This window comes from Rhincodon typus, chromosome 2 (assembly GCF_021869965.1).
Source record: "Rhincodon typus isolate 14 chromosome 2, sRhiTyp1.1, whole genome shotgun sequence".
Lineage (NCBI taxonomy): Eukaryota > Metazoa > Chordata > Chondrichthyes > Orectolobiformes > Rhincodontidae > Rhincodon > Rhincodon typus.
In genome coordinates this window covers 81,902,456-81,928,557 of record NC_063333.1, presented here as the reverse complement: position 1 = coordinate 81,928,557, position 26,102 = coordinate 81,902,456, and the positions used below count along the sequence as shown (strand labels likewise).

Sequence of the window (26,102 nt, the reverse complement as noted above, 5' to 3'; positions counted from 1 at the left end):
AAAATAAAGCTTTTCCAAAATGAATACTTGCTTCTCTGACAATACCAAGAAACAACCATTTTATGATAAAGGGAGGAAATGCCAATTAACAAGTATCTCAGCTATTAAAGTACAAATTGCTTGAAAATGCTGCGGCTCTAAAGATGACTTGCAGTCAAGATATTTTTAAAATATTGTAAACAGTGAAGGTAAATTTCTCATCTGAGAGATACATGGTCATTAGTTTCTGTCTGTGGACAGACAAGGATCTCAAGAGCCTGATGTTAACGTTTTATAACAGCAGTGTGCTTGATAGCAGTATGGTTACATTTCTCTTGATGCATAACTCCAAAGTTTGAAGTTTCCGTTGGAACTGTGAAATACTTATCAATGTATATGTATTAGAGATTGCTGCCACTTGATAAGAGAAACAATGACTACAATAGAGAGTCACTCAACATTTTAAAATTATTCTGCTCATTCTCCAAAATAATGTTAGAAAATACACAAGCAAAATGTTACTTCTTATCATAACAATGAGTTGTTAAATTATTTGGCCTTGTTACACCAGTTTTAAGCTCGCCTTGGAATACTCATCTTCCAGCTTCCGCATCATTACATCTGCAGACATCCAAGGATCTATCCTTGCTCCCCTCCTATTTATGTGCCACCATTCAGTGATAACATCTGAAAACACAATGTCATGTTTGTTATGTACTTTGAGAACACCTAAGTCTCTGGCGATTCTTTCTTAATCCTAGCTTAATGTTTGATGTTGTTAGAGTTCATTGTCCGACACCCATGCTGGATGAGCTGAAATTTACTCCAACCATCAGGAGGGCTGAAGGAATTGTTTTCTACCCCTACCATGAATGCTTTCTTTTTGTCACTGATTCTATTCTTCACCCTGGGCACACAGTCTTGGGCTGAACACTTGTGACGTTGATAGCTATTTATGTGAACCCTTCAATTCCTCCATCACCACGGCCACTGATTTCAACCTCCAATCTTACCCATCTCCATCAAGCCTCCACCCATGCCTTTCTTACACCCACCCTGCTTTTTGCCCAGTCTCATCTTATGCTTTTCTAGTTGGCCACTTGTCATGGACTTACATAAACTTGAGTTCATCTGCTGTGCATACAATAAGCTTCATTTATTCAATATTCCTGTGTTTGCTGATATAGTGATTCACACTCCAGCAATACTACAATTTTACAAATTTTTGGCCTTGCATTCAGATCTCTCTATTGCTTTGTCTCTTCCTATTGCTAATCATCTCCCGTCCTCAGCAATCTATATGTTCCTCAAATTCTGGCCTCTCCTGCAATCCCCAAATCTCTTGGCCTAGAATGGGTAAGTGTGTCTCTGGGCCCAAAATCTGGAAATTACTCCTTAACTCTCCACAAATCACTCTACTCCTCCAATCTCTTTAGCCAAACAATTTATCACATGACCTTACATCTCATTTAGCTCAGCATTATATTGCGCTTGATTGTGAAGCGTCTGACGACGTTGTGCTTGATTAACAGCTCCTTTAAATGCATGGTGCTATCGTCACAGATGCAAAGCATACAAGCAAATTCAGTATTTGGAAAGACAGTGTCTGCTGGCACCAGTGTCATTTGTCATTACACATGTTAATCTGGAAACCATGCATGTGCCCAATTCCAGAAATGCTATGTCATCATGTAGAATTCCAATGATGTCATAAGCAATGGCACAGCATGTGTGCAGAAAAGAAATGGTCTATTGAAATGGAATTCAGAGGGGCATGTGCAGCAGTAAGGACAGGGGGAGTGGAGGAAAAGTTGTGGAAGTGGGGTACTGAGGAAGGTGGTGGGAGGTCTGGAATAACAACGACACGGAGGGGAAAAATGGGTAAGCGGGGGTGGGGGGGGCCGGTGGGGTGTTTACAGGTTTGGTGGGGTGGGGGATGGGCAATGGTCCTTGGTGTGTTAAGAGAACCACAGTGCTGTGGAAAAGTTCCAGGATTTTGACCCAGTCAGTCAGAGTGAATATACTTCTAAGTCAAGATGGTGTGTGGCTTGCAGGATAACCTGTAGATAGTGGTATTCCTAGGCATCTGCTCCTCTTGTCCTTCTAACTGGTAGAGGTCACAGGTTTGTTTGAAGAAGGTGGGACTGTTCTCCCTGGTGAGATGACGACAGAGATCTGATAAAGGTCTTCAACATCACGAGTGGGCTGGACAGAGCAGATGGAGAGAAGCTGTTCCTGCTCATAAAATGATATTAGAATGAGAGGACACAGATTTAAAGTGATGTGCAAATGAAGCAAAAGTGATGTGAAAGAAAAAAAACCTTTTCACATAGCGAGACATTAGGATGTATAATGCATTGCCTGGAAATGTGAAAGCCAGCTCATTTTAGGCATTTGAGAGGTTATTTTAATATTTGGAAGAAATGGTGTGCAGTGGAGCGGCAGCGAGCTGCCTTCATGAATAATTGCAATCTCATGTGCTGTCATACTTGTCCATGGGCTGTTGGTGTCACAGGGTGGGCTAGCACCTCTTGTCCATTCCAGCAGTTAAGAGTCAACCTCTTTGCTGTGGGTTGAGAATCTCACGTAGGCCAGAACCGGTAAGGACAGCACATTTCTTTCCCTAAAAAGGTCACTAATGAACCACACACAGGTATTTACAACAATTGGTACAGATGTTGTTAAGCTGCCTTTTATTCTACACTGTTATTGAATTCAAGTTTCACCACGTGCTACAGTGTGATTTGAACATTAGCCTAGAGTTCTGGATTACTTGTCCGCTAGCATTACCACTATATTGCCAACTCACCTATTTTGACCAATTAGTAGTGAAGGATGGCATACAGTTTCAAACCAAAATGGCATGTAATTTCGAAGTGAACTTGCAGCTTGTGGTGTTCCCATAACATAACATAAGAAATAGGAGCCAGCATAGGTCACTGAGATTGTTCCATGATTCTGTAAGATCATTGCTGCAGTTATTTTGGCATCAGCTCCACTTTCTTGCCGGTTTCTCATAACCCAGTAGCTCAAAAACCTGTCAGTCAATCTCTACATTGAATACAGTATATTAAATGATTCAGCCTCTTTGGAATAGAAAATTCCAAAGATTCCTAATTCTCAGAGAGGAAATTCCTCACCATCTTAAATGTACAATTCCTTATTTGGGAATTGTATACTAGCTTACAAATTAAGAGCAGAAGTAGGCCACTTGACCCTACTCCCTATCATTGATTATACAGTCTTTGATTATACTTAAAGCAAAGACTTCTGTAGAAGAAATCAAAAGATATATGATCCTCTGTGAGAAACAGATTTATCCTAATCTGTTTTAAATAGCAACCACTTAGCTTTAAGCCATAAATTACTTCTAGCTCTAGATTCTCCCACAAGAGGAAACAGGATTTCCACATCCTGTCTGTCAAGACCCCTCGGGATCTTGTGTTTCAATCAAGCTGCTTCTCACTCTAAGTTACAGTACATACAATCTGGTTTGACCAACCTTTCTTCATAAAACAACCAACCCATTTCAAGTATTCATCTGATAAAACACGTACTGCTTCTAGCACAACCTTCCTTAAATAAGATAGCCAGTACTGCACATTCTGTCTCCCACATGCCCTGCGCAAATGATGCATAACCACACTATCTTTTATATTCAATACACCATGCAATGAATGATAACACCCTATTTGCTCTTATATTTTTTTACCTGAATTTCAGCCCTAATGTGTGCAAGTACAGCAATCTGCTAAGGAAAATCATCCCCTCAGTATCTACCCTGTCAAACTCTGCCAAGACCACCACCTCTCATTCTTCTAAACTGCAATGAGTAAAGGCCTAACCCGCTTAACCACTGATAAGGCAATGCCTTCAACCAACAAAATCAATCTTGTGAATCTTCTCTGAACTACCCCAGTGCAAATACATCTCAAAACGGGGAGCAAAACACCGTACTGTCAAACATCTACTGCTCTTGATCTTCTGGTTGGTAGAGGTCACATATTTGGAAAGTGCTGTCAAAGGAGCTTTGGTGGACTGCTGCAGTGCTTCTTGCAGAAGATACAGACTGTTGCCAGTGTGCACCAGTGGTGGTGGAATTGAATGTTAAAGATGGTTAGCAATCAAGCAGACTGTTTTGCCCTGGACGGTGTCAAGATTATTGTATTGTTTGGAGATGCCTCATCTAGGCCAGTTAAAAGCATGCTACTACATTCCTTCCTTGCGCTTAATAGGTGGTGGAAGATTCTGGCAAGTCAGGTGGTGTGTTACCCAACATCTAACCTGCTCCTGTAGCCATAATATTAATCTAGGTGGTCCTTTTAAGGTTATGGTCAATGATAATCCTAAAGATTTTGGTAGTGACTGATTCAGAGATGGTGATGCCATTGAACATTCAAGGAGATGGCTAGACTCTCCTGTTGGAGATGTCATTGCTTAGAACTTAAACAGCACTCATTTGCCACATATCAGCTCGAAGCTGTATTTTGACCTAAGTTACTGCACACACTGTTACAACTACTAATTTCTCACTTATGAGAGAAGGAAAATCATTGTTGAAGCAACTGAAAATGGTTGGGTAGAGGGCATTTTCTTGAAAAGATTCTGCAGTAGTGTCTTAGGGCAGAAATTAGCTCCAAAAGACAACATCTTGCTTTCTGATTGGTATGATTCCACTCAGTGGAGTTTCCCCATTTCTGCTCTCGATTTCCTTGGCTTCAATTTTTCAGGGGCTCCTTTATGCCACACCCAGTCAAATGCCACCTTAATGTCAAAGCAGTCAATTTCAATTCAGCACTTTTGCCCATGTCTAGACCAAGGCTGTAATGAGGTCTGGAAGTATGTGGCTCCGACTGGAACCCAAATTTAGCATTGGTGAACACGTTATTGCTGTGATAGCACTTTAAGTGAAACCTTCCATCGCTTTGTTCATAACAGAGGCTGACTTGGAAAGTAACTGACATATTTGGATTTATGGACAATTTCAAACAATGCCAGGTAGATGTCAATATTGTAGTTGTATTGAGACAATTTGGCTAGGAGTGTGGTAGTTCTGGAACACCAGTCTTTCAGGGTGTAACTAGGTTGTTGACAGGGCACAAAGCCTTTACTGGATCAAGAAATTTCATCTCATTTCGACAGCATAGAAACCAGAATGCAGCTGGCTGAACACTAGGCTAATAACCTAGTAGGCAGAGATGGATCAGCCATTTGACACTTCTGTCTGAAGATGGTTCCAAATACTTCAGCCCTATCTTTTGTACTGATAATATGGGCTCTACCATTATTGTAGATGGGGATGTTTGTGTAGTCTGTTCCTCTTTCAGTTAGTTGCCCATCACCATTCATGACTGGAAGTGGTAGAACTGCAAAACTTTGATCAACGATTGTAGGATCACTGAGTTCTGTCTACAACACATGGCTACTGGTATTTAGCATACTTCTACTCCTGGACTGGGGCAGCACCAGATTTGCCCCTCATTTTTAGGTATGTTTGGAGATGATTAAGCATGTTCTCCTACACTATCTGGTCCCTTAACTTGATGTTAATGATAGCGTGAGGTCCGTGTTGGCCTTTTGAGGTTTGCTGTTGGATACTTTAGTCAGCTCCTACCTCTCAGATGCTCAGTTTTGGAGCAAGATTTGGTCTAAAACTATTCCACTTCACAGAAATTTACACAAAAACCAGGGAAAAGAGGAGGGTTTCTTGTTCTGAAATGAGAGGGATCAGTGCAATATTAACACAATTGTTCCACTGTCAGAATGGGCTGGAAACAGGACTTCCACCCCAGAGATCAGCTGGCCAGATTGTCCAACAATGACCAGGATTAGAAATACTGAGATCCCAGATGTAGAAAGAGGTGCTCCACTCCACGCCTTCCCACCCCAGGCCACAGCAGGGTGCCAGCTGTTCTTCCAAACCTTGTCCCTTAAATTCTCCTGCTAGCCTCAAAATTGAGTGGGTCTGGGAAGTGGTCAATACTGTAGTTCCTTAAAATGCAGACCAAAATGTCTATTCTTCCCACCAAACAAAAGCAAGCTTACATAGAAAAGTATACTCTTGTATCTCTATGTAACCCAACAGACTGAAATGTAGGCATCCTTACATGGGAGCATGTAGTTGTCATCTTCCACTCATCTCACAGACAGTAATGAAATTAATAACCTAATAAAAATTAATTTTTGGCAAAATAGTTTTGGTAAATGAAGATATCAGATTTCCCTGCCACCTAATTTCTAATGTAACCTGAATCAATGAACAGACAGACAGATCTCAGATTAACATTGCATCAAAAGAACGAAGTGGTAATGCAGTAAGCTACCTCCACACTACTGTATCAAATGGACTGCCTTATCAAGGCTACTTACCAGAACAACATCGTACAGGAATTTTCTTTTCATCCTATTGTCACCACTGTGGCAGTCTTCTTTCAGCTTCTCTAATATACATGCAACACGTTCTGATTCACTTTCAGCAGGTCTCCTGCAGACTTTATCCAGTGAGAGGTCAGTGTATCCAAGCACCCCAGCAAACGCTTTCCAATTAGAAATATTCTCAGTTATGAGTTTACGGATGGATGAATACATATATGTCAACTTCTTAAATGGAATCATAATTTGGTGCAGGAGTATCTTGGTTGTAATCTTTACATCTGAAAAGTCCATGACCTGTTCCTTAGAAATCACCTTCACATTTTTGCAGTGTACAAGGCCAATTTTTCCTCGTATGAAACCAACGTACCACTCTTTGATCCTTGTTTGACCAATGGCTTTAACTTTGTCCATTCCAAGAAGTGCTACTGTGTCACCTTTAAAATATTCCAGTAAGTATTCAATCTTTGGCTGCCTCAACACAGTTTTCAGAGCCACTCCATATTTAAGAATATTTACAGGCCTCTCTTGAAATGAGGGATAGTTAACTGGTGGTGATGTTTCACTTGGAGGTGCAGCTATTGTGGGTTCTTTCCATCTCTGCAAACGTCTTCTCACATTTGATTTGGGTGCTGGCATGGGCGTCTGGACACTGAATTTTGTTATTACATCACGGTTGGCTCCTGCAACTTGAATTTCGAGTTGAAATGGATTAATCTCTCCGGATTTGCACATGGACAAAGTAAAAGGCTGCCGAACTGTTCGACCTAGTTTTAACAAACTTTTTTTAATCTTTTCATTCTGATCAACGACTTGTACTTCGTACCTTGAGTCAATAGGAAAAATTGAAATTTCAAAATCTTCTGGCCTATCTAACTGAAACTGATGTTTTCCCCAAAGTTGAAGAACAACTGGTGGTAAATTTCTTTTGTTTTTGTTAACATCTGTAAGATTTTGTGGAACTTGATTGTGGCTAAAGATTACACAAACTGCAGTAAAAACTGGATGAATATGTTTGGGACCATAAACTCCAAAGGTCATCACTTTATTCAGGTAGTCCCACACTGTCGATGCAGGAGGCTGAATGCTTTTAGCTTGAACTGCTGCTACAATATACATACAAGGACTCAATTTTTTCAGTGTTACCTGCATAACATCTTTATATATGTAAATGTCATGCACCTTCTCAAAAGGGCCCTCCTTTGCATCACTGCAAAGGCACACAATTTCAGTCATAACCTGACTCATAGGATCAGTTTTCACTTCAGCGGTCACCTTCATTTCCAAAGAAATAAAATCTTGGGTCTTTAAATGGCTCAGTTTCAGTTCCAGTAATGGACCAATAGTTGTGCAAAGATCATTATTGAGTACCTGAGGTGGGTCAAGCAACGACTTTACAGCCACTTCCTGAATTTCACCTGGCAAAACATGACCTTCAGGTACGTGGACACTTATATCTGATTCAGGCAACTGAAGTGATCCCCCTTTATGGTCAATTTTACAAACAATGTGGGTTTCAATAGCTTGTGTCTGCCCCCAACCAGGGTTTTGGCTTATCATGTCCAAATCGAGACAAGATCTAGTTAGTTGTCTATGGCTCAGCCATGCCATTTTGTAGGCTTCTCTATCATTCTGAAATGACTCCAAATTGGGAACCATAAATTGACTCACTGGACGATTATTCTGAGGAACAACTTCTTTGTTTGAAAAATCCAAAATGTCAGAAGCACTTTTCCACCTTCCAGGTTGTTTTGCAAAAGGTTTTCCAATATAGATTAGGTGATTAATATCCAATTCATCAGCTGAAGAGCCAGATTCAGCAGGTCTTGAATCTTCAAATAGCAGCAGCGGGTCGTCCTTTAACACAGATTCTGGATTTGGTGTCTTATTCTCACCTATTTTGGTAATCTCATCTAAGAATGGGTTTGATCCTGACAAACCATTCCAAAATGGATTTGTGGGTTCAGAAACTGTATGGCTAGAATGATCAAATACCACTTCATTCCAATCTTTCAGCAAATCTGTCTCCAGTCCATATGAAACATCTCGGTAGCTGCTATCTATAGAGAATTAAAGAAAGAAAAAGTGGTCAATAAATTCTGAAAGAGCAAAAGCAAAAAAATAAACCCTAGGCAAAAGAATTAAGATTTAGGAAAGACTGCCATTCTTTAGTAATGATTAGCATATTTTTATTTTCAAACATCTAGAATAGACATTGCATAGTATTGACCTGCTTGTGCAATCTAGTCATTAAGGGTGATCTATGCACTAGAACAGGAAGATATGACGTCTGATCAAAATTGGGCATTAGCATATAGATCATGAGCTTTGTGGTATGGATAGGAACAGTAGTGGTGAGCAGGAGTGCAAGCCAACTAGACGTAGGCTTTCAAACTCCAACTCAAGTATGACTTGAGGCTGTAAAACAGACAAACCACATAAATTTCATTGCTAAGTGTTTAGTCAATCAAAAGTGGACATATCCACGAACAAAACCTGAAATAAACCAGAACTGAAGCAACAGTTTAGACGATTTCTCAATACCTTTTAAAAATATGTTATTTGTTGATGGGTTTTCATCCAGGTCAATTAGTGTTCCTTCTGATTTGCTGCGTGCATGTCGAGGAGAACGAACGGCCATTTTGCTTTAGTTCTGTCAACAATAAAGATATATTGCAACCTTTACTATTCGAAATATTAACAGATACTGAGGCAATTATCAATATTCTGAAATATCTTGCAAGTATTTATTAGTGGGAGAAATTTGACTTTTTGCATTAACGTTTTTGCTATTCAGTTACTTTCCAAGTGGATAGGCAAATTCCAACCCATACTTATACACTGGCTTCAAGAACTGTTAGCTTGAGATGACACAGGTGGCTCTACTTTTCACCCCAATGCGCAATGTCCATGTGTGAGATGAAGTATATAAGCAGAGATATTGGAACAAGGTGATGCACCTTCAGTATGCCACGCCCAACAGAGATAGATCTAGAACAGGCATTCCTAACCAATGCCCTAGTAGATTATAAATGCTGGTAGACAGCTCAAATGAATGAACGGGCAGGGTTGTGGGGTAATTAATTACTTTTTAGCCCCTACACTTAAAACAGTCACGGACTGAAGTCACAATTCAGGAAAGGCTCAGTTAATGCATAGGTCCTCCTTGTGCAATGCTTCCTTTTTTTTTGAAAAAGAAAAAAATGACTAAATGTCCATCATCCATGTGTGGATTCTGAAGAAAACACTAACTGTGCATCTAGGATTCCATACTATAGAGCGTTTCAGGCTTCAGATCCTGATAATCTTAATACCTGTTGTGGGGTGTTTATGTTTGAAATAGTCCAACATAGGTGTTAAACCTGTATATTCCTCGAACTAGCATCATCCACATCCCATAACTGACTTTAAAAAACCTAAAAGTTGAAGACATACTCATTAAAAGGTGACTATGAGAGTCAGGATGGTGCTACTGTAGAACTGCAGAAAGAGTGAGAGACAGGTACTCAAGTAGGTAGATTTTCCATAAGGGAAGCCGGTCCCATGGTTCCTTGATGCATATTTGGTGTTCATACTTCAAACTATAAGAGCAAACAGACTGATTATGTTCCCAACAGATGAGAGAAATAATTTTTCCTCAGCAACCAAGCAAGCATGGCCAAAAAACGTGGAGTAATGGGTCAACAGCATGAATCTAACAAATCACAATGATATAAGAAGGTAAAAGTAAAGTCACCTTAGTCCGACCAGACTCTACAGCTGCTCTCTCATTAGAGAGAGATAACTGGTGGACGTTTAATAGGAGAATGGAGGTGAGAGGAGAAGGATTTAAAAGGGACGTCACAGGCAACCTTTTCACACAGAGGGTGCGTCGTATGTGGAATGAACTGCCTGAGAAAGTGATAGGTGCAGGTATAGTTACAACATTTAAAAGACATTTGGACAAGTAAATGAGTAGGAAAGGTTTAGAGGGATATGGGCAAAATGCAGAGAAATGGGATGACTCCCATTGCTATAAAGCAACCTCAAATCGCATCAATCTCTCCATCCGCCCTCACTCACTCCAACCTCTCCCCATCGGAATACACAGCCCTCCAGTCCCACCCCAACCTCCCCACCAAACCTGCAAAGAAGGGGGGAGGGGGGGGGTACAGTAGTGCTATGGCATGCTGACATCACGGAGGCCAGGCACCAACTCTGACACCTCTTCTTATTGCCCCTCGATTATGATCCCACCCCTGATCACCAGACAGTCATCCCTCAGATCATCCATAACCTATCACCTCAGGAGACCTCCCACCCTCAGCCTCCAACCGCACACCACCTGGTTCTGTCTCCTTCCCAAAATCCACAAATCTGACTGTCCCAGTCAAACCATTGTCTCTGTCATTGTCGCTTCTCCCTCCAACCAGTCCCCCTCCACTGAAACCCTCATCCGCTTAACAGAAACTGAACTGCAGTAGCCAGCAAATAAGAGCAGATCAGAGGCTGTGAATTCTACAGAGTGTAACTCACCTCCTGACTCCCCAAAGACTGGCCACTATTGACAAGAATTTTGTTTCTTTTGCATATTATTTTAAAATTGCATTCACTCATTCTCAATTCTTTTACAAGCAGAAACATATTTTCCCCCATCTACTCTGTCCAGCTGTGTTAAGTTTGAAAATTTGTATCAAATTGCCTTTCAGCCTTCGTTAAAAAGATTGGAGAAGTTGATCCTTTTCTCTATCTTCAAAGCTGAAGTTTCTCAATCCTGAAACGATTCTTATCGACCACTTCTGCACTCTACCCAGTGTGTTCACATCCAAAACTGTGGAACCCAGAACAATATACAGTACTCCAGCTGAGATGTAAGCAATGTCTTATATAGGTTCAACATAAACTCCCTTCACTTGTACACATTTTTCCTCTATTAACAAAGCCCAGTACAACATACGCTTTATTAACTGATTTGTCCACTTGTCCTGCCACCTCTATACATAGACACCTGGGTACCTCTGCTCCTGCATCCCCTTTAGAATTGAACTCTTTATATTATATAGTTTCTCCATGTTCTTCCTACAAAAATATATCACTCACCCCTCCCACTCATCTGACACCTCTCTACTAACTCCATCAAATTGTCTCTGCCCTTTAAGTTTTACCTTATCCTCCTCAAATTTCACAATGCTTCCAAATTTTATATCATCCACTTTGAAATTTTCCTGTGGACACCAAGATCTAGACTATTAATATATATCTGCAAGGTGCACTGCAGCAAATCACCAGGGCTCCTTTGGCAGCAGCTTCCAAACCCATGACCTCAAACCCCGGAAGAACAAGGGCAGCAGACACATACGAACACCAGCACCTGTAACTTCCCCAATTGGTCAAGATTACTTGAACCTATATCACCAGTTTTTCACCATTGCTGAGGCAAAATCCTCAAACTCCTCTGAAGTGAGTGGTGAGCATGTCTACACCACATGGATTTCAGCAGTTGAAGATGGCAGCTTGCCACCACATTGACAGATGCAACGAGGAACTGGGCAATAAACGCTGGCTTCAGCAATGATGCCCACATCACATGAAAGAACTTAAAAAAACTCAAGTGAACGTTGAGGTTGGTTGGCTCGCCAAGCTGGTTTGTTGTTCCGCAGACGTTTCATTATCGTGCTTGGTGACATCCTCAGTGCAGCCTCTGATGAAGTGTTGGTGTGTTTTCCCGCCTGGTTTTTAAACTCTGGGGTCCGTTGAGATGGATTGCCTCACTTCCAGGTTTCCTCCGTAGTGGAATGTATATGGGGTCGAGTTCAATGTGTTTACTAATAGCATGCTTCATGGAGTGCCATGCTTCCAGGAATTCTCGTGCTTGTCTCTGCCTAGCCTGTCCCAGGATCTTGGTGTTGTCGCAACAAATGAACATTAATGAAGTGGAATCCCTTTCAATTTCGAATACCGCTGATTGATTGGATTTTGGCTAGGCCAGCATTTATTGCCTATCGCTAGTTTCCTGTGAGAAGGGTGATGTGCTGTCATCTTGAAGTCCTGTAGTCCATTTTGTGTAGGTACACTCACAATGCTGTGAGAGGGAGGGAATTCTAAGATTTTGGCGCCACCATGTTTTTACAAAGGAGTATTTTGTTAATAAAATCAAGTTGAGCTGCAAACTGTTTTGTGTTTCTTTGTCCACCTCACTGACAAGACCATTTGGGCAAAGTCTGTTTATTGCATAAAACTGGCCGAAGTGTCCAAAGAAAAGACAACACTGTGGATTATTAATCCAGTGACATTATCACTATGTCATTGTCACACCCAACTTCCCACCCCTGGTATAATACAATGGGTAGGGCAGAAGTGTTGAATTCATACCGGGGGGATTAAAATTTTGCAGTATTGGCTTATGTATTAAAGTACTGAAGGCAGTTTACGTAGGGAGGAATTTGAACGAGTGAGTAAAATGTTATGATATACAACATGAAATGCATGCACTTATGCTGGCAAAGATTAACCAAAAAGATCTCTTGCAACATGATAACAATCCACAAATCTATCACCCGCTTGCAGTCAAACCAGTAAGCAGAGGGTGTACAATGTGACCTCTGAGCCTGACAATCTGGATTGAATCTGAAGTAATTTAGTTCTGATTGGCATCAACTATTTCTGATGAAACAGTTCCTGAAATGTTAAGTCTGTTTATATGTCCACAGTTTTGGCATGTTCTCAGGAGTGTTTCACCAAATTTACTTCCATTTCAGTATTTTTTTTCTCTCCATCCACAGTATTCTGCTTTCGCATTGTGGGTCGACCCACAGAACATGGAAGGCAGCTCACCATCGCCTTCTCAAGGTCAATTAGCAGCAGGCAATAAATGCTGGCCAGCCAGTGATGTTCAAACCATTTAAGTGAATTTAAAAAAATGCTAGATTGTCAGATCCATTCAGTTCAAACAAGGCAGTTTGGAAAGGGCTGTTCTTTGACTCAGCACTTCACTTGTGAATTAATTTGAAATAAATATTGATAAGTGCTTTACATGTGGACATTTAAGCCCCATGAAATGCAATTTTACAGCCCACAAATACATTAAGAGCCACAGCACACCATGAATCTCCAAATTTAGTTTTAAGTCATTCAAGTGACGTAGATGTTTCTAGCAGGGCTAGTATTTATTTTGCCTTCCCAAAATCGCCCTGGCGAGGGTGGTGCTGAGCTAGCTTCTAAGACTGGGGGTTTAGGGTCATGCACACAGTGCTGCCACAAAAGAGAGTGCCACTATTTTGACACAGCAACAGTAAAGAAACAGGGATATAGCTTCAAGTCATGATGGTGAGCAACTTCTATATGATGGCACTTCCACGTGTCTGTTGCCCTTGTCCGTCTAGACGGTCGAGGTTGCAGATTTGGAAGGTGCTGCCAGGGGAGTCTCAACGAATTACTGCAGTGCATTTTCTAAATGGTACACACTGCTACCACTGTGCATCAGTGGTGGTGGACAAAGTAAATGGCGATAATGGTGAATAGAGTGTCAATCAAGCAGGAACTTTATACTGGATGGTGTCAAGCTTCGAGTGTCATTGGAGTGCACCCAACCACCTAAGTGGGGAGCATTCCATCACAGTCCTGACTTATGCTTTGTAGAGGAGTGCTTCTCAAACTTGTTCTGAATTTGACTCCATTTTGAGGGAGGGCTGAGCAGGCGAGGGGCATCTCATTATTAAAGAATCTCACCTCATTTATATGCAGTTTCCATTTCTCCCAACTACCACAGGACTGGAGTCACTAGGTTACTACTCTGGCCTTCATGTCAGGGATTGTTACTGTCTAGTTTCTTTGGCCCTCCAACCTGAACTGCAATCACCAACATCTCAAGATACATTGTAGTGACCACATGCACCCACCAGCTACAGACACTGCCACCAGACACATCCTATTCACTTTGCACCTATTTTAATGCTCACAGCATTTCTGTGTCACCTCTTTACGGCTTGCCTTTTCTTGTGTTGTGCCCAATTTGTCAGTACTTCAAGGCTCACAGTACTTCTGTCTTGACTTGCTTTTTAACACAAAGAATGCCATGCAGTTTGAGACAGTGATCAGCAGCCAGAGACATGTTCCTGTATGTCATCATGCCACATCAACCTCACATTTGCACCATCATGGCACATGCAACAATCATACTACACGTACCTCAGCCAAATGGTCATGTCTCAAAAGTCTACGGGGATTAGTCGTCAGCCAAGTCAAGGACACCATTCTCAGAGTCGTCCCAGTCAAGGGCAGCCTCTGATATCAGTCCAGGGGTTTGGGAATGGTCAGCTGGCCATTTGGGGGAGGGGGGGGGAGCGGATTCAGGATCCTTTCCTTGCACAACGCAAGAGGCCATGGGCACCACTCCAGCACTTATCTGGACTCTTTCTGCCCTAATGTGGGCCACCTTCTTCTCCTGGAATGAGACAAAGGGAGGAATTGAATGAGATGATAAATAGCTGTTACTGGTGGGTAAGAGGTGGTAAAGTCTCCCAACTAAGTGAGTAGGCATGATGGGGTGGGGTGGGGTGGGGTGACTGAGTGGGTAAGAATGAGGGCATGAAGATATTTCTTGTAATATAGTGATAGTGGTAAACTATGAGCCTTGGTGGGAGATATATGCAGTAGCAGAGACAAGAGTGTGTTAGCAGTTAGCCTCACAAAATGCAAAAAATTCATTGACCTTCTTTCTGCATTTCTGGATGCTACTCTGGACTGTGGAAACAGCACTGACTCAGGCGGCAAACTCGGACCAGCAGTGTCTACAAGCATGATCTCTGCTGCTAGTCCTGATGAAGTGGACGTCCCTCCTCTGCACCACTCTAAGCCACCAGGTCCCTGTCAGCAAAGTGGTGTGCCAGTTTTCCTCTATCTGACCTGTCTAGGGCAATTCACATGAAGCAGGATGATTCTGTATCGACAGTACTTGGTCAGACACGTGACTGGGCTTTAGTGCTGGGAGATCTGGCGGTGGTGAGCATTTCCATCTGTGGTGAGTGGGAGAGTAGACAGAGAGATGTAGGGGTATGTTGCAGAGGTAATAAGGTGAGTTTGGGAAGATAGTGTAAGAAAACTTGGTAAGCATCATAGAGAAAAACCCTTGTTGAAATGTGCCAAAGAATTGACAGCTGATTTCCAGTAAAATTCAACCCATTGTGTTTAGCTGCTATATCCATGACCCATTCCACTCCCATTTAATGTATTTCCATATCTAATACAAAAGGGGCCAAGTGAAAGTGGAATGAAAGTGCAAAATAATCCTGACATTCACTGTAATAAGGGGCATTTTAACTTCTTCTGGCTTCACGCAGGAGTTGCCTGGATATTAAAATCTTTAATCAAAGGCTGTTGTGCAGTTTCATATTTTGAAGCACACTTCTTTTCAGGCCTGTCACCATTTTTAAAGCTCAGGATCAACAATACATAACTGGGTCAGGGAGGCACATCAACTTTGTCCTTAAAAGATTTTATCCCCAAGATAAAATTTCCAGTTATTTTCAGCATCTTATTTTGCTTTTTACTCAACCACTTATTTTAATATAATATATTCATTTTCAACCACTTATCCTGTGGTCTATTATAGCATGTGAACATGAAATAATAAATTCAACAAAATATTCAGGAATTATCTTATAAATAAGGAAGGGGAATTTAGGCCATGCTTGTATTTGAGAACAAATAATCTGCAAATGCAAGGAAGCAGTGTTTTAACATGCGGCATGAAGAAGGGTCTAGGCCTGAAACGTCAGCCTTCCTGCTCCTCTGATGCTGCTTGGCCTGCTGTGTTCATCCAGCTCCACACCTTGTTATCTCAGATTCTCCAGCATCTGCAGTTCCTACTATCTCTGGCATAATTTTATACTTAGCTTCTGTGACAAATATTTTTAAATGTGAGCTACACAAAGTATTATATTGCCGATTGTAAGTAATAGCTGTTGTAACTATTTTCCAGGAATAAGAACACAAACAAACAGTCAAAATTAAAAACAATAAAGTCATGCCAGCCTTTAGAATTGTCATCACATACTTCCAGTGAAGCATTGTGGAAACAAGTTGCAGGTAAAATCACACAAAAGTAATCAGGAAACAACTTTATGGTGCTTTCTGCTCTCTCAATACCCAGATCTTAAAACCTCACTTGTACAATCACAGAACATGAAAATAAAGGAATAGGAAGGGTCCATTCTACTCAAGCTTACTCTGCCATTTGATAAAATCACAGCTGATCCAATTGTGGCCTCAACTCAATTTACCTATCTACCCATCTTTAGAGAGAGGTGGGCACCACACAATGTAGAGTGCTTTATCTCATCTAATTCCATTTTGGTTTAGCCCCCTCACGTTGGTGGCTTGCATTGCCCGCTTGCATTGCCCGCAACAGGCTTTGCATGTAAATTATTCAATTTGAAACACAGGTGATTTACTGGTAGTGGTTAATAAATGGAAAAAAAATACTATGGGTGATTTGGTGATTAAAAAAAGTTGTGTTAAGAGCGCTTCAGGGTATTAGGAAAAAAAAACTTACCCATCCACTGTCCACAAACTTTAACCCCTGTTAATTAAAAACCTAGCTCAGCTTCACAAATATTAAACAATCCTGCCTCCACTGCTCCCAGAGGAACAAAACTGCATTGATTAAAAACCTTCAGTATTAAAAAAGGAAAGAGGACCTTAGACACAAGAAGGAAAGATAATTGGTGGCAGTATCTTTCTAACCAGAAGGATCATGGGTGTAGGCCTAGTCTGTCCTACCTCTAAGATGTTACCTTCATCCCAAGAAACAGTCGAGTCAATCTCCTGTGAACTGTTTCTAATGTAATTACATTCTCTCTCAAATAAGACGATCAAACCTTGACAATATTCTAAATATCTTCCAAGCCCTTCTGCAGTTGCAGTTAATCCTCCCTACTTTTTTAGTCACTTCTGCTTGGAATAAATACCAACATTCCATTTTGTTTCTTAATCATGCATACTAACTTTGTGATTCATGTACCAGGACTCACTGATTACACTGTATCGTAGGTTCTGCAATCACTATCCATTTAAATACTATATTGCTTTTCTATTTTCATTCCACAAAGTAGACAGGTTCACATTTTCCCCCATGATACTCCATCTGTCAATTTTTTTCTCGGTCACTCCAATCTATAGTCCCTTTACATACACCTCAATGTCTTCTTCACAACTTGCTCTCTTATCTGTGTGACAGGCAAATTGAACAGCCATACACTCAGTCCCTTCATATAAAATCTAAGTAGCCATGCATTGATCCCTCTGATATTCCACTAGTAATAGCTTGCCACCAGAAAAATTACCCATATTTTCACAACTGTCTTCTTCCTGTTAGGAGACTAATCCTCTTTCCATCACGTTACCCCTATACCACCCAGTCTTATATTGTGCAGCAAGCTTTGATGTGGTACCATGTTATTGGGTGAACTAAATTTGGGGTCAGAAGATGATTCACAGACATGCAATCTTGTGATATGCAAATATACCAGCGATAGTTTGCATTTCTCAACACAATGTTGCATGCTCCTGCCAAAATTGCACAGGATTCCTAGATGTCAATAAATGTCCCACAACGGACTGTGCACTCATCTACAAAAGGAATTATCATGTGAACAAAAAGGGAAATAAGTGTTGAGGCTGTTTTGAAAGAAACACACAGTAATGAGGTGAGCACTGATTGCAGCATGGACTGAGGCCAAAACATTATCCAACGTTTTTGATCAATGATCAAATGTATCCCGAATAATATTCTAGTTGTGCCAATACTATGCATCTCTAGCAACTTAGATATTTGCTGTCTTATTATAGAGGTTAACTTATGAGTATTTCACTAGAAAGCCATTCACAGAATATAGAAAGCTAATTCAATATGCATAACAAAAAACTTTTTTTTAAATTAAAAAGTATGAAACCCAAATATTTCTGGGAGGTTAACAATTTCAGATAATAGTCACATCCTATTCAAATAAGTATTTGAAAGGCCACACAATGGTAATGTAATTGTAGAAGCAACATTTAGTTTTTCAGTGGTTCATGTTGATGAAATACATCAAAGCACTTGTCATCTTAAGTGCATTTAACTGGTTTCAATCTGATCACAACTAACAAATCAGTCTCAACAATTATTATTGAATATAGCAAAAGGTGGAATGTCATACCAGATCTTTGCATCTTTCACTCGACAGGACAATGCAAGAATTTCAAATGATCACAGCAGTTTATACTGCAGGAAATGAGTGTTAATTAGTTGACTTTGACTTGAGGGGATGCCATAGAGAAAGCAACAGATAACAATAGATTCCAGAAGCAGTCCGAGCACTGGAACTGAACATGTTCCTTTTGTTAAGTTGTAACAGGTCCCTGAATATAATATGTTGCTTTTCGCAACTTTAAGTGAGCCACATGAGTTCAACTGACAATAATCAAACTGGTTGTGTACCTATTGGACACAGGATTATTCAGTAAATGCTGCTTAATTGTGGAATCATATCTAACAGCAGATGTTTTGTTCTGGGATATGCAAGAGTGGGTTGTTTGTGTATAATCTGTACTCTGAACAACTGAAGAAACATACTATTTGGTTTATTCATTCATTCATTCATTCAATCTATGGGGGACACAGCTTCGGTACCTGGCATGACCTAGATACACTAGAAGCCCTACAGCGTGGATACAGTCTATTTGGTCCACTGGGTTAGCACTGACTCTCCAAAGAGCATCCCACCCTATCCCCGTAACCCCACATTTACCGTGGTTAAACCCACCTAGCCCTGCACACTATGGGTCAATTTAACTGAGCCAATCCACCTGACCTGCACATCTTTGGACTGTGGGAGGAAACACATGCAGAGATGGCGAGAACGTGCAAACTCCACACAGACAGATGCCAGAGGCTGGAACTCAGGTCCCTGGAGCTGTGAGGCAGCAGTGCTAACCACTGTGACACCATGCCGCCTTGAGGCGGCCATGGAGATATGGGAACCAGGAGGCTGTAAGGGGTGAACATTTGAGGTGCTGTCATTCTTTTGTAAAATGCTCCAGTAAGTGGAGATGGGTACTCCAGCCTGGCTATCAGCTGCCTCCAGAGATGGTGGGCCCCAACTCTGTCAGACCTCTACTTCCCAGAATGAAAATACCAATGGGCAAGGGCCTTTTAAAAAGGAGACATGTCTCCTAGGATGTTTTCTGACTTGACCATTCTTCCTCCTACAGAAAATTCCAGCCCTTGGAGTGGGCTTTAATTACTCTCATTCCACATTTAAAAGTCTCCCCAAAGTTTTATTCTACTGTACTTCTGATTTTGCTTTTTCAATGTTGCTCTCTCCATTTCAAGTATCTTGTGATATTTCATTTCTACATTATTTGGGGTTCTCATCTTCAGATTTTTCCATGAGCTTTGCCAACCTTCCCCCCTCAACTCCCACATTCCATCTGCAATCTATATGCACACCCTAAAAAGCAAAACCATTTCTCATTCTCCCCATCACGTAATTTTTTTTCATGTAGACTCTCACACCCGTTATCTCAGAATTTCTCCATGCATTCAAAAGCCTTCTTCATATACCTTGCTGGCTATATTTCCTTAATGTTTCCACTTTACCTGCACTTGCTGTCTCCTTTTCTTCCCTCAGCCTTAAATGAATGCCAAGCCCTACTGAAATTGAATAATTGTTACTACTATCAAAGGAAGAGATGCAAGACAATTCCCCCTTTGTCCTTCTCTTGACTGACCAGAACAAGATGTATTTTAGGTAATATTTAAATCCATGGACTGTTGCAACTTAACATGACAAACTTTGTAGGTTTAAAAGAATAAATGTTTAGTTCTCCGAACACCCAAAATGTAAACACAACACCCACAAAAGTAAAGATTACAAAATAGATACCATGCACTTAGTTTTTTTTTTGAAAAGAGTCCAAAATGGCAATAACTCAAACAGTTCATCAAATAGTAGACAATACGATGGCAGGTCTATGGATCCTGCCTCGATTTACTGAGGACAATGGATATTAAAAGTTTCTGTTGATGAACTCTCAGTAGCTTACCCCATGCAATGCTAGGTTTCTGGCTTTTTCATTTTAAGTTATTGTCAAGTTCCTATCGTGAACTAACAGCCTGCAAGTAACAACTAATAGCCTCACTCCTCTGCCTGTAGATCAACTGCTACAGTGTTCTTCTGTTTTCTGGGCAAGAAGTCTTCCTTCAGTAAACGTTACATCATGGACAGACTATTAGTTCACTGAGTTATCCTCGTAACGTGCTTGCTATCACTTGTCAGCTTGTCATCTGACCACAGACAAGAATGTGGCTTGACCCCCAGAGTCCATTTGTGTCAAGGCAAATTGTTGTTGCTTTGCAAAAGTAAAATGTTAATCTTCTTCATGAATTCATGTTTGTTGATTACTTTTATTAACTGCAAACAAGCAACTTAGAGGCAATACACAAGTCAGGACATAACAGCAAGAGCTACCTGACAGGACTGAGCTGGTATATTTGATACCATAGAGCAGACGGTGGTGTAGCATTGAAATAAAGTGCGAAATATGCATTTCAGTACAATTTAGTGGACAGAAAATGACAATTTTACCTCTTATGAATGATCATACACAGTGTACAAGTAAAACAGGAACTGCAATTAGGATTGATAATCTCCCTTCCACTTTTGCATTTTAAACACAAAGATACCCCTCTTGAAGTGTTTGCTGGCTAGCCAGCTAAAAGTGGAGTATTGTTCTCTCATGTGCTTGGCCACTTTCCTGTCAACCACCTGCACATCAACAACTTATTCTTTTCTTCACTAAACCTCTGCATGCAATGTTATGCCTCTCACGCTGGGAATAGGAATTTTAAAAAGTTCAAACTGACTGCTAGGTTCAAGTTCAAAGCAATTTCTTATGCTTTATTTAGTTCTTTGTAAATTAACTATAGTATCTTGTTAAAAAAAAATTATGCATCAAACATTCAATGAAATATGTCACTCAGAGATAGTAAGAACTGTCGACACTGGAGTCAGACATAACACAGCGTGGAGCTCAAGCTCCCTTCCCCCTCCCTCCCCCATTTCTGAAGAATGGTCCCGACCTGAAACGTCAGCTTTCCTGCTCCTCTGATGCTGCCTGGCCTGCTGTGTTCCTCCAGCTCCACACTGTTATTTCAATGAAATATGTGTTGCTTTCAGTCAACATCACATAACTTCTCAACTGTATACACAAAATGATTTTTTGCCCCTTAGTATCAAAGTAGAAAAGCAGAAAAATTACAAACAATGAAAAAAGATAAGAATCACAAGCTCTTAGATCATACTTTTCACATCATTTAAACATACGAGTTACACCAAAATCCAAAAACTATACTTTTAAAATAATATTAAATTAACTATAATACAATCACAGGGACTGAAATCAGGGTCAATGTTGTCAACTCAAATCCCACCATTTTGCACCTTTGGAAAGCTGCTTTATTTCAAAACTAGCATTTTTCACATTGCATCCAATATCTCTTGCGCAATAACAGCGGACGGATGTAGTTTCAAGAAACTGATAGTTATTCAGTTTATATGAAAAAGATCTGGTTACCCAGAAAGTTATTAAAAATTTTAAAATCATGTTAGTTTCCACAGTTGATTTCTCAATTTCCCATTAAGTAGTTGGTTGAAAAGCTGGGAGAATGGTTCAAGTGACTAGTTACACCGTTTATCCAGGCGTTTTTGTGGATTTATTTTTAAAATGGAGAAATGCAGGCTATTAAAAGGAACAATCAGCAGTATTTGACCTGAAATTGAATCTGACAAAGTTAATTTGATTTCTTTTTTTTGAGGAAATAAGAGGGAGATAACTGAAGAAGGTAGTGCAAGAATTGTGCAAATAGACTTTCAAAAATCTATCTGGATCTCGAAGTAGAAAAGATGAATGGTACGTTGACAGCTCATCTAAAAAGATGAGAGACAGAAAGGCTAGTAAATACGTGGTTTCCTGAATGGTACCAATGCTTAGTATGTGCTTCAGCACAGATTCATATCAAAGAAGTGAGGATTTTTTGTACCTCAGGTGTGTGCAAACTTATTTCAGTAGCAAGCTTGAGAAATTTAATAAAAAGAAGGCTATTTAGTCCTAATTTAAGACTTACATAGTTCATCCTTACTTGCACATTTGCACAAAGATTAATTACAGCTAAACATAGTAAAACTGTAACAAGTTACAAGTGAGCTCAGAGTTCGTAGACCAGAGACTATTTCCAAAAAGGCTAACCTGATTGCTTGAATGAAGTTGATGATGATTTAAAATTGAAGTCAGGGTCTTGTAATGCAAAGGAATCATAGCAGCCGAGACTTCTGTCGTAAACTTATTAGAAAATTAGTTCTCAAGTGAACTTGAATTTGGAGAAGTTTCTGGAAGACCTCCTTGCTGATGGAATCTTCCCTTTAAAAAGGTATTTAAGTACCTTAGCTGTTTTGAATATTTTCAGTCTGTTAGCTTCCTGCAGGAACCCTATCCGCAGGAAAGCTATTGCTGATTTTAAAGTCAGGCGAACATGGCTGTCCCACCATGCTATATTTGACATATTCAAAGCACTTTTCCCAAACAAGGATGAATGGTTATTTTGATTATACATCCTATGTTGTGATCTACTACCTGAAGAGTTTGAAACAATTGTTGTGAAGTTGGGTAGAATATTTGTGGATTGGCAGGCAGGACATTAGAATTTGATGTTTGTAAAATGAGGGGTGGAAACGAGGGGAGGGGTGGAAAAGAGTGTGTGGTTCCTTTAAAAGATGATGTGTTTTTTCTAGGTTTGGAGATTTTTAAAAATGGGCAGGTGCACAAAGAGCTCCTGAAATTGAAACATTGTATGAAAGGTTGTGTTGATTAACAAGCCAGGCAGTGGTTTGTTTTGTTGTAAAGGCAACCAGTTTGAAAATCAGCCAATTAATTTAAACCAGGCACTTAGAAACTAAAAACCAATTAAATTTAAGTGTGATAGTTTTGATAACCTAGGACCAATCCTACTGTAAAAAAATTAATAGGTCATCAAGGGTATAAAAGAAGAGGGCATTTGAAAATCAGTGCAAGAACAACTGCCATCTAATACAGTTAGCAACCCATCTGCTCAAAAGACAAAAATCACTGGCTCTCACAGAACTCTCTAAGCTCTCAGAAAAAGAAACATAAGTTAACTAAAGGTACAAAGGCACTCTTACCTAATATTCTTGACACAAGAATTTGATGGAGAGAGGCGTTCCTAACTGAAGATCAGTGGAGAGGATGCAGAGGATTCCTAAAGACATATCCTGGCTGTAATTTCAAGAGATTAGGTTTTAATTTTTTTTTAATTATTTGGTTTATATAAGTGGGACTTGTATTTATTGGAACAGCATACCATCAGAATTTTGTTTTATTCAGTATTAGTAATAAAATGGGAATTGTTTGGTTTGTTAGTAGTTCTGTTAATTTGTTCACTTGTTAGACTTGGATAAATAAATTGTTACCTGTTGATTATAGGGTGACTGTCAGGATTTAATTTTATTTAGCCACTCCTTTATAACAGATTGGGCGGTGAGAGGCAGGTTATACCACTTTCCACACTTCTTCATAACAGATTATGAGGTGAGGTGAGGTGAGATGAGGCGAGCCTCTCTGGGTGTTTCAGTTTTAGTTGTTAACCAAGGAGAGTCGACCTCTGCTTCGTAACAGAATGTCTTTTTGTCAATATCCTTTTGAATTGGTTTTGGGGAAATTCATATCAGTCCAGAATATTTCTCTTATTCCCTCTTTGGACAGGAGAGTAGTTTCAATCTCCAAGTTAACTCTTATGCACCCCTTAGGCCACTTAACTTTGCAGATTTCTGCATCTATTTCTAAAATTTAAAAAAAAAGTTTGCAGTTGAAGATATACTAGGGAACGACACTGGAAAAAAGTATGAAATAGCATCCCCCCCAGATCAATGTTAGGACAATTGAAAAATGATCTGGACTTGGGCATAGAAGTGTACAATTTTAAAGTTTGCCAAATTTTGAAGCATTTGCAAACAGTTAGAAGGTAGTAGACCCCAGACATTTGGAGCACAAAAACTGATGGAATGGGCAGGCACGTGATCCATGTAATTTGATGTAGTCAAGTGATACTCTTTGAGATGAACACCACATAGGCAGCATGATCTAAACTGTATTAGAGTGAACCAAGTGCATTAGCAAGTAGGAATAAGTTGCTAAGAACATTATAAAAATGAACAGTGTGTTTACCTTTATAAATAAGGACAATAAATACAAAAAAAACAATGAAGCCATGAAAAATCTTTAGAAATTGCTGGTTAGGTTGCAACTGCATGGCCTTATCAAGGACTTTGTGTTTACCATGCAGACTTTAGAACAAATACTTGCATCCGTTGTTTGTTCTTTTTCTTGATATTTTACATACGGATTGTTCAAATTTCTTAGAGCTTAGATGTCTCACATTGATTTGTTTATGTAAATGAACAGACACTTTTCATAGCAAAGTATTTCTAGAGACGTATTACATATCCCACTGATTTCAAACATGCTGACAACGTAAGTTAGTACAGCAAACTTCAGAATGGGAATTAATGTCTGGCTTTTGCAAATAAAGAAATAGAATATTGCAAGCATTTAAGTATAAGGATTCACTTTGAATAAAAAATGCACACTAGGACGAACTTAAAGGGCACAGTGAAATGCTTCAACTGTAAATAAGGATAAAACAATTGGTCAAAAATAAACTGGATTAGACAAAAATAATTCAGTGACAAATATTCAATGACTCTCTACAAAACCAAATGTACCAGAAGTAATATGGTTTCTACTTCTTTTGTTCTAATGGACTCAACCACAAAGGTGCATAAATCGTATCTGTTGCAGACAATTACTAAAGAATTTGAAAAATGTTAGCTCTAAAATAATAGATAACCATATCAATGAAGAGACGTCCAAAGCTTGTTGTTTATCTTTCAACTTAATTTCCAAGCTATAGCACTTAGAAAATATTACATTTTACTTTTGAATTGTCTAGCCTACAAAGACAGGTATTGGGAACAGGAGGAGACCACTCGGCCCTTACAGCGTAAACTTCAAGTAAAATGTTGAGTTTGCTTGATGCTTCATAGAAAGGGTAGTTACTTAACTTAAAGTTATCACTATCAGATTTCAGCTGAAAGGTTGAAATTTGAGACAGTATAGCATTATTAAATCAAGTAGAAAATACTGTATATTTGGGATAGGGCATTCAAAATCACACAGAAATGTAATTCACATGAGATAAATGATCAAAAATTGGGCATAGAAACTGGTTCTTCCAATAACTTGCAGGATGCACTGCAAGGTAAACCATTTGCCTACTGTGATACATACACAATTCCTGGAAATGAAGTGGACAATGCATTATTTTGAAAGCAGAGAAAGAAAGCAAGTTAAAAGTCAGGCTTGTCCCAAGGAGTACCACAGCTGCCCAAAGCTGCCATTAAAGCTTTTAGGGATTCGTGCAGCTATCCCATTTTCTCTCCTTATCTCAATAACAGGTACCAAACGCTTTCACAGTTTGACCAGAAATATACCTGGAGCAGAATTAAACTATGGACATATTTCTTCTCTAGGGTAACAGTCTACTTATACTGAAATACCAGCTTAGAGATTCAAGCATTGGCCAGTGCAAGAACCAGGATTTCGCTGAAGAACCCAGACTGCCAAGTCTTCATGCACCTAAACCAAATACTCAAGCATCA

General features: G+C 39.9%; 1 protein-coding gene across 4 annotated transcripts in view; it reads right to left on the bottom strand.

Moving 5' to 3' along the window:
- macc1 (MET transcriptional regulator MACC1) overlaps positions 1–26,102 on the bottom strand; it is a 73,697-nt gene that overhangs the window by 20,838 nt on the left and 26,757 nt on the right. For 2 of the 4 annotated variants that reach the window (XM_048615269.1, XM_048615284.1), the window contains exons 2-3: positions 8,896–9,004; positions 6,349–8,411 (exon numbers count right to left, since the gene is read on the bottom strand). In XM_048615269.1, coding sequence (XP_048471226.1) covers positions 6,349–8,411; positions 8,896–8,992 — 2,160 coding nt within the window. In that variant the 5' untranslated portion in view covers positions 8,993–9,004. Of the gene's footprint in view, positions 1–579; positions 667–6,348; positions 8,412–8,895; positions 9,005–23,567; positions 23,662–26,102 lie in introns of those variants that run through there. The other 2 variants (XM_048615275.1, XM_048615293.1) reach the window with 2 other exon arrangements.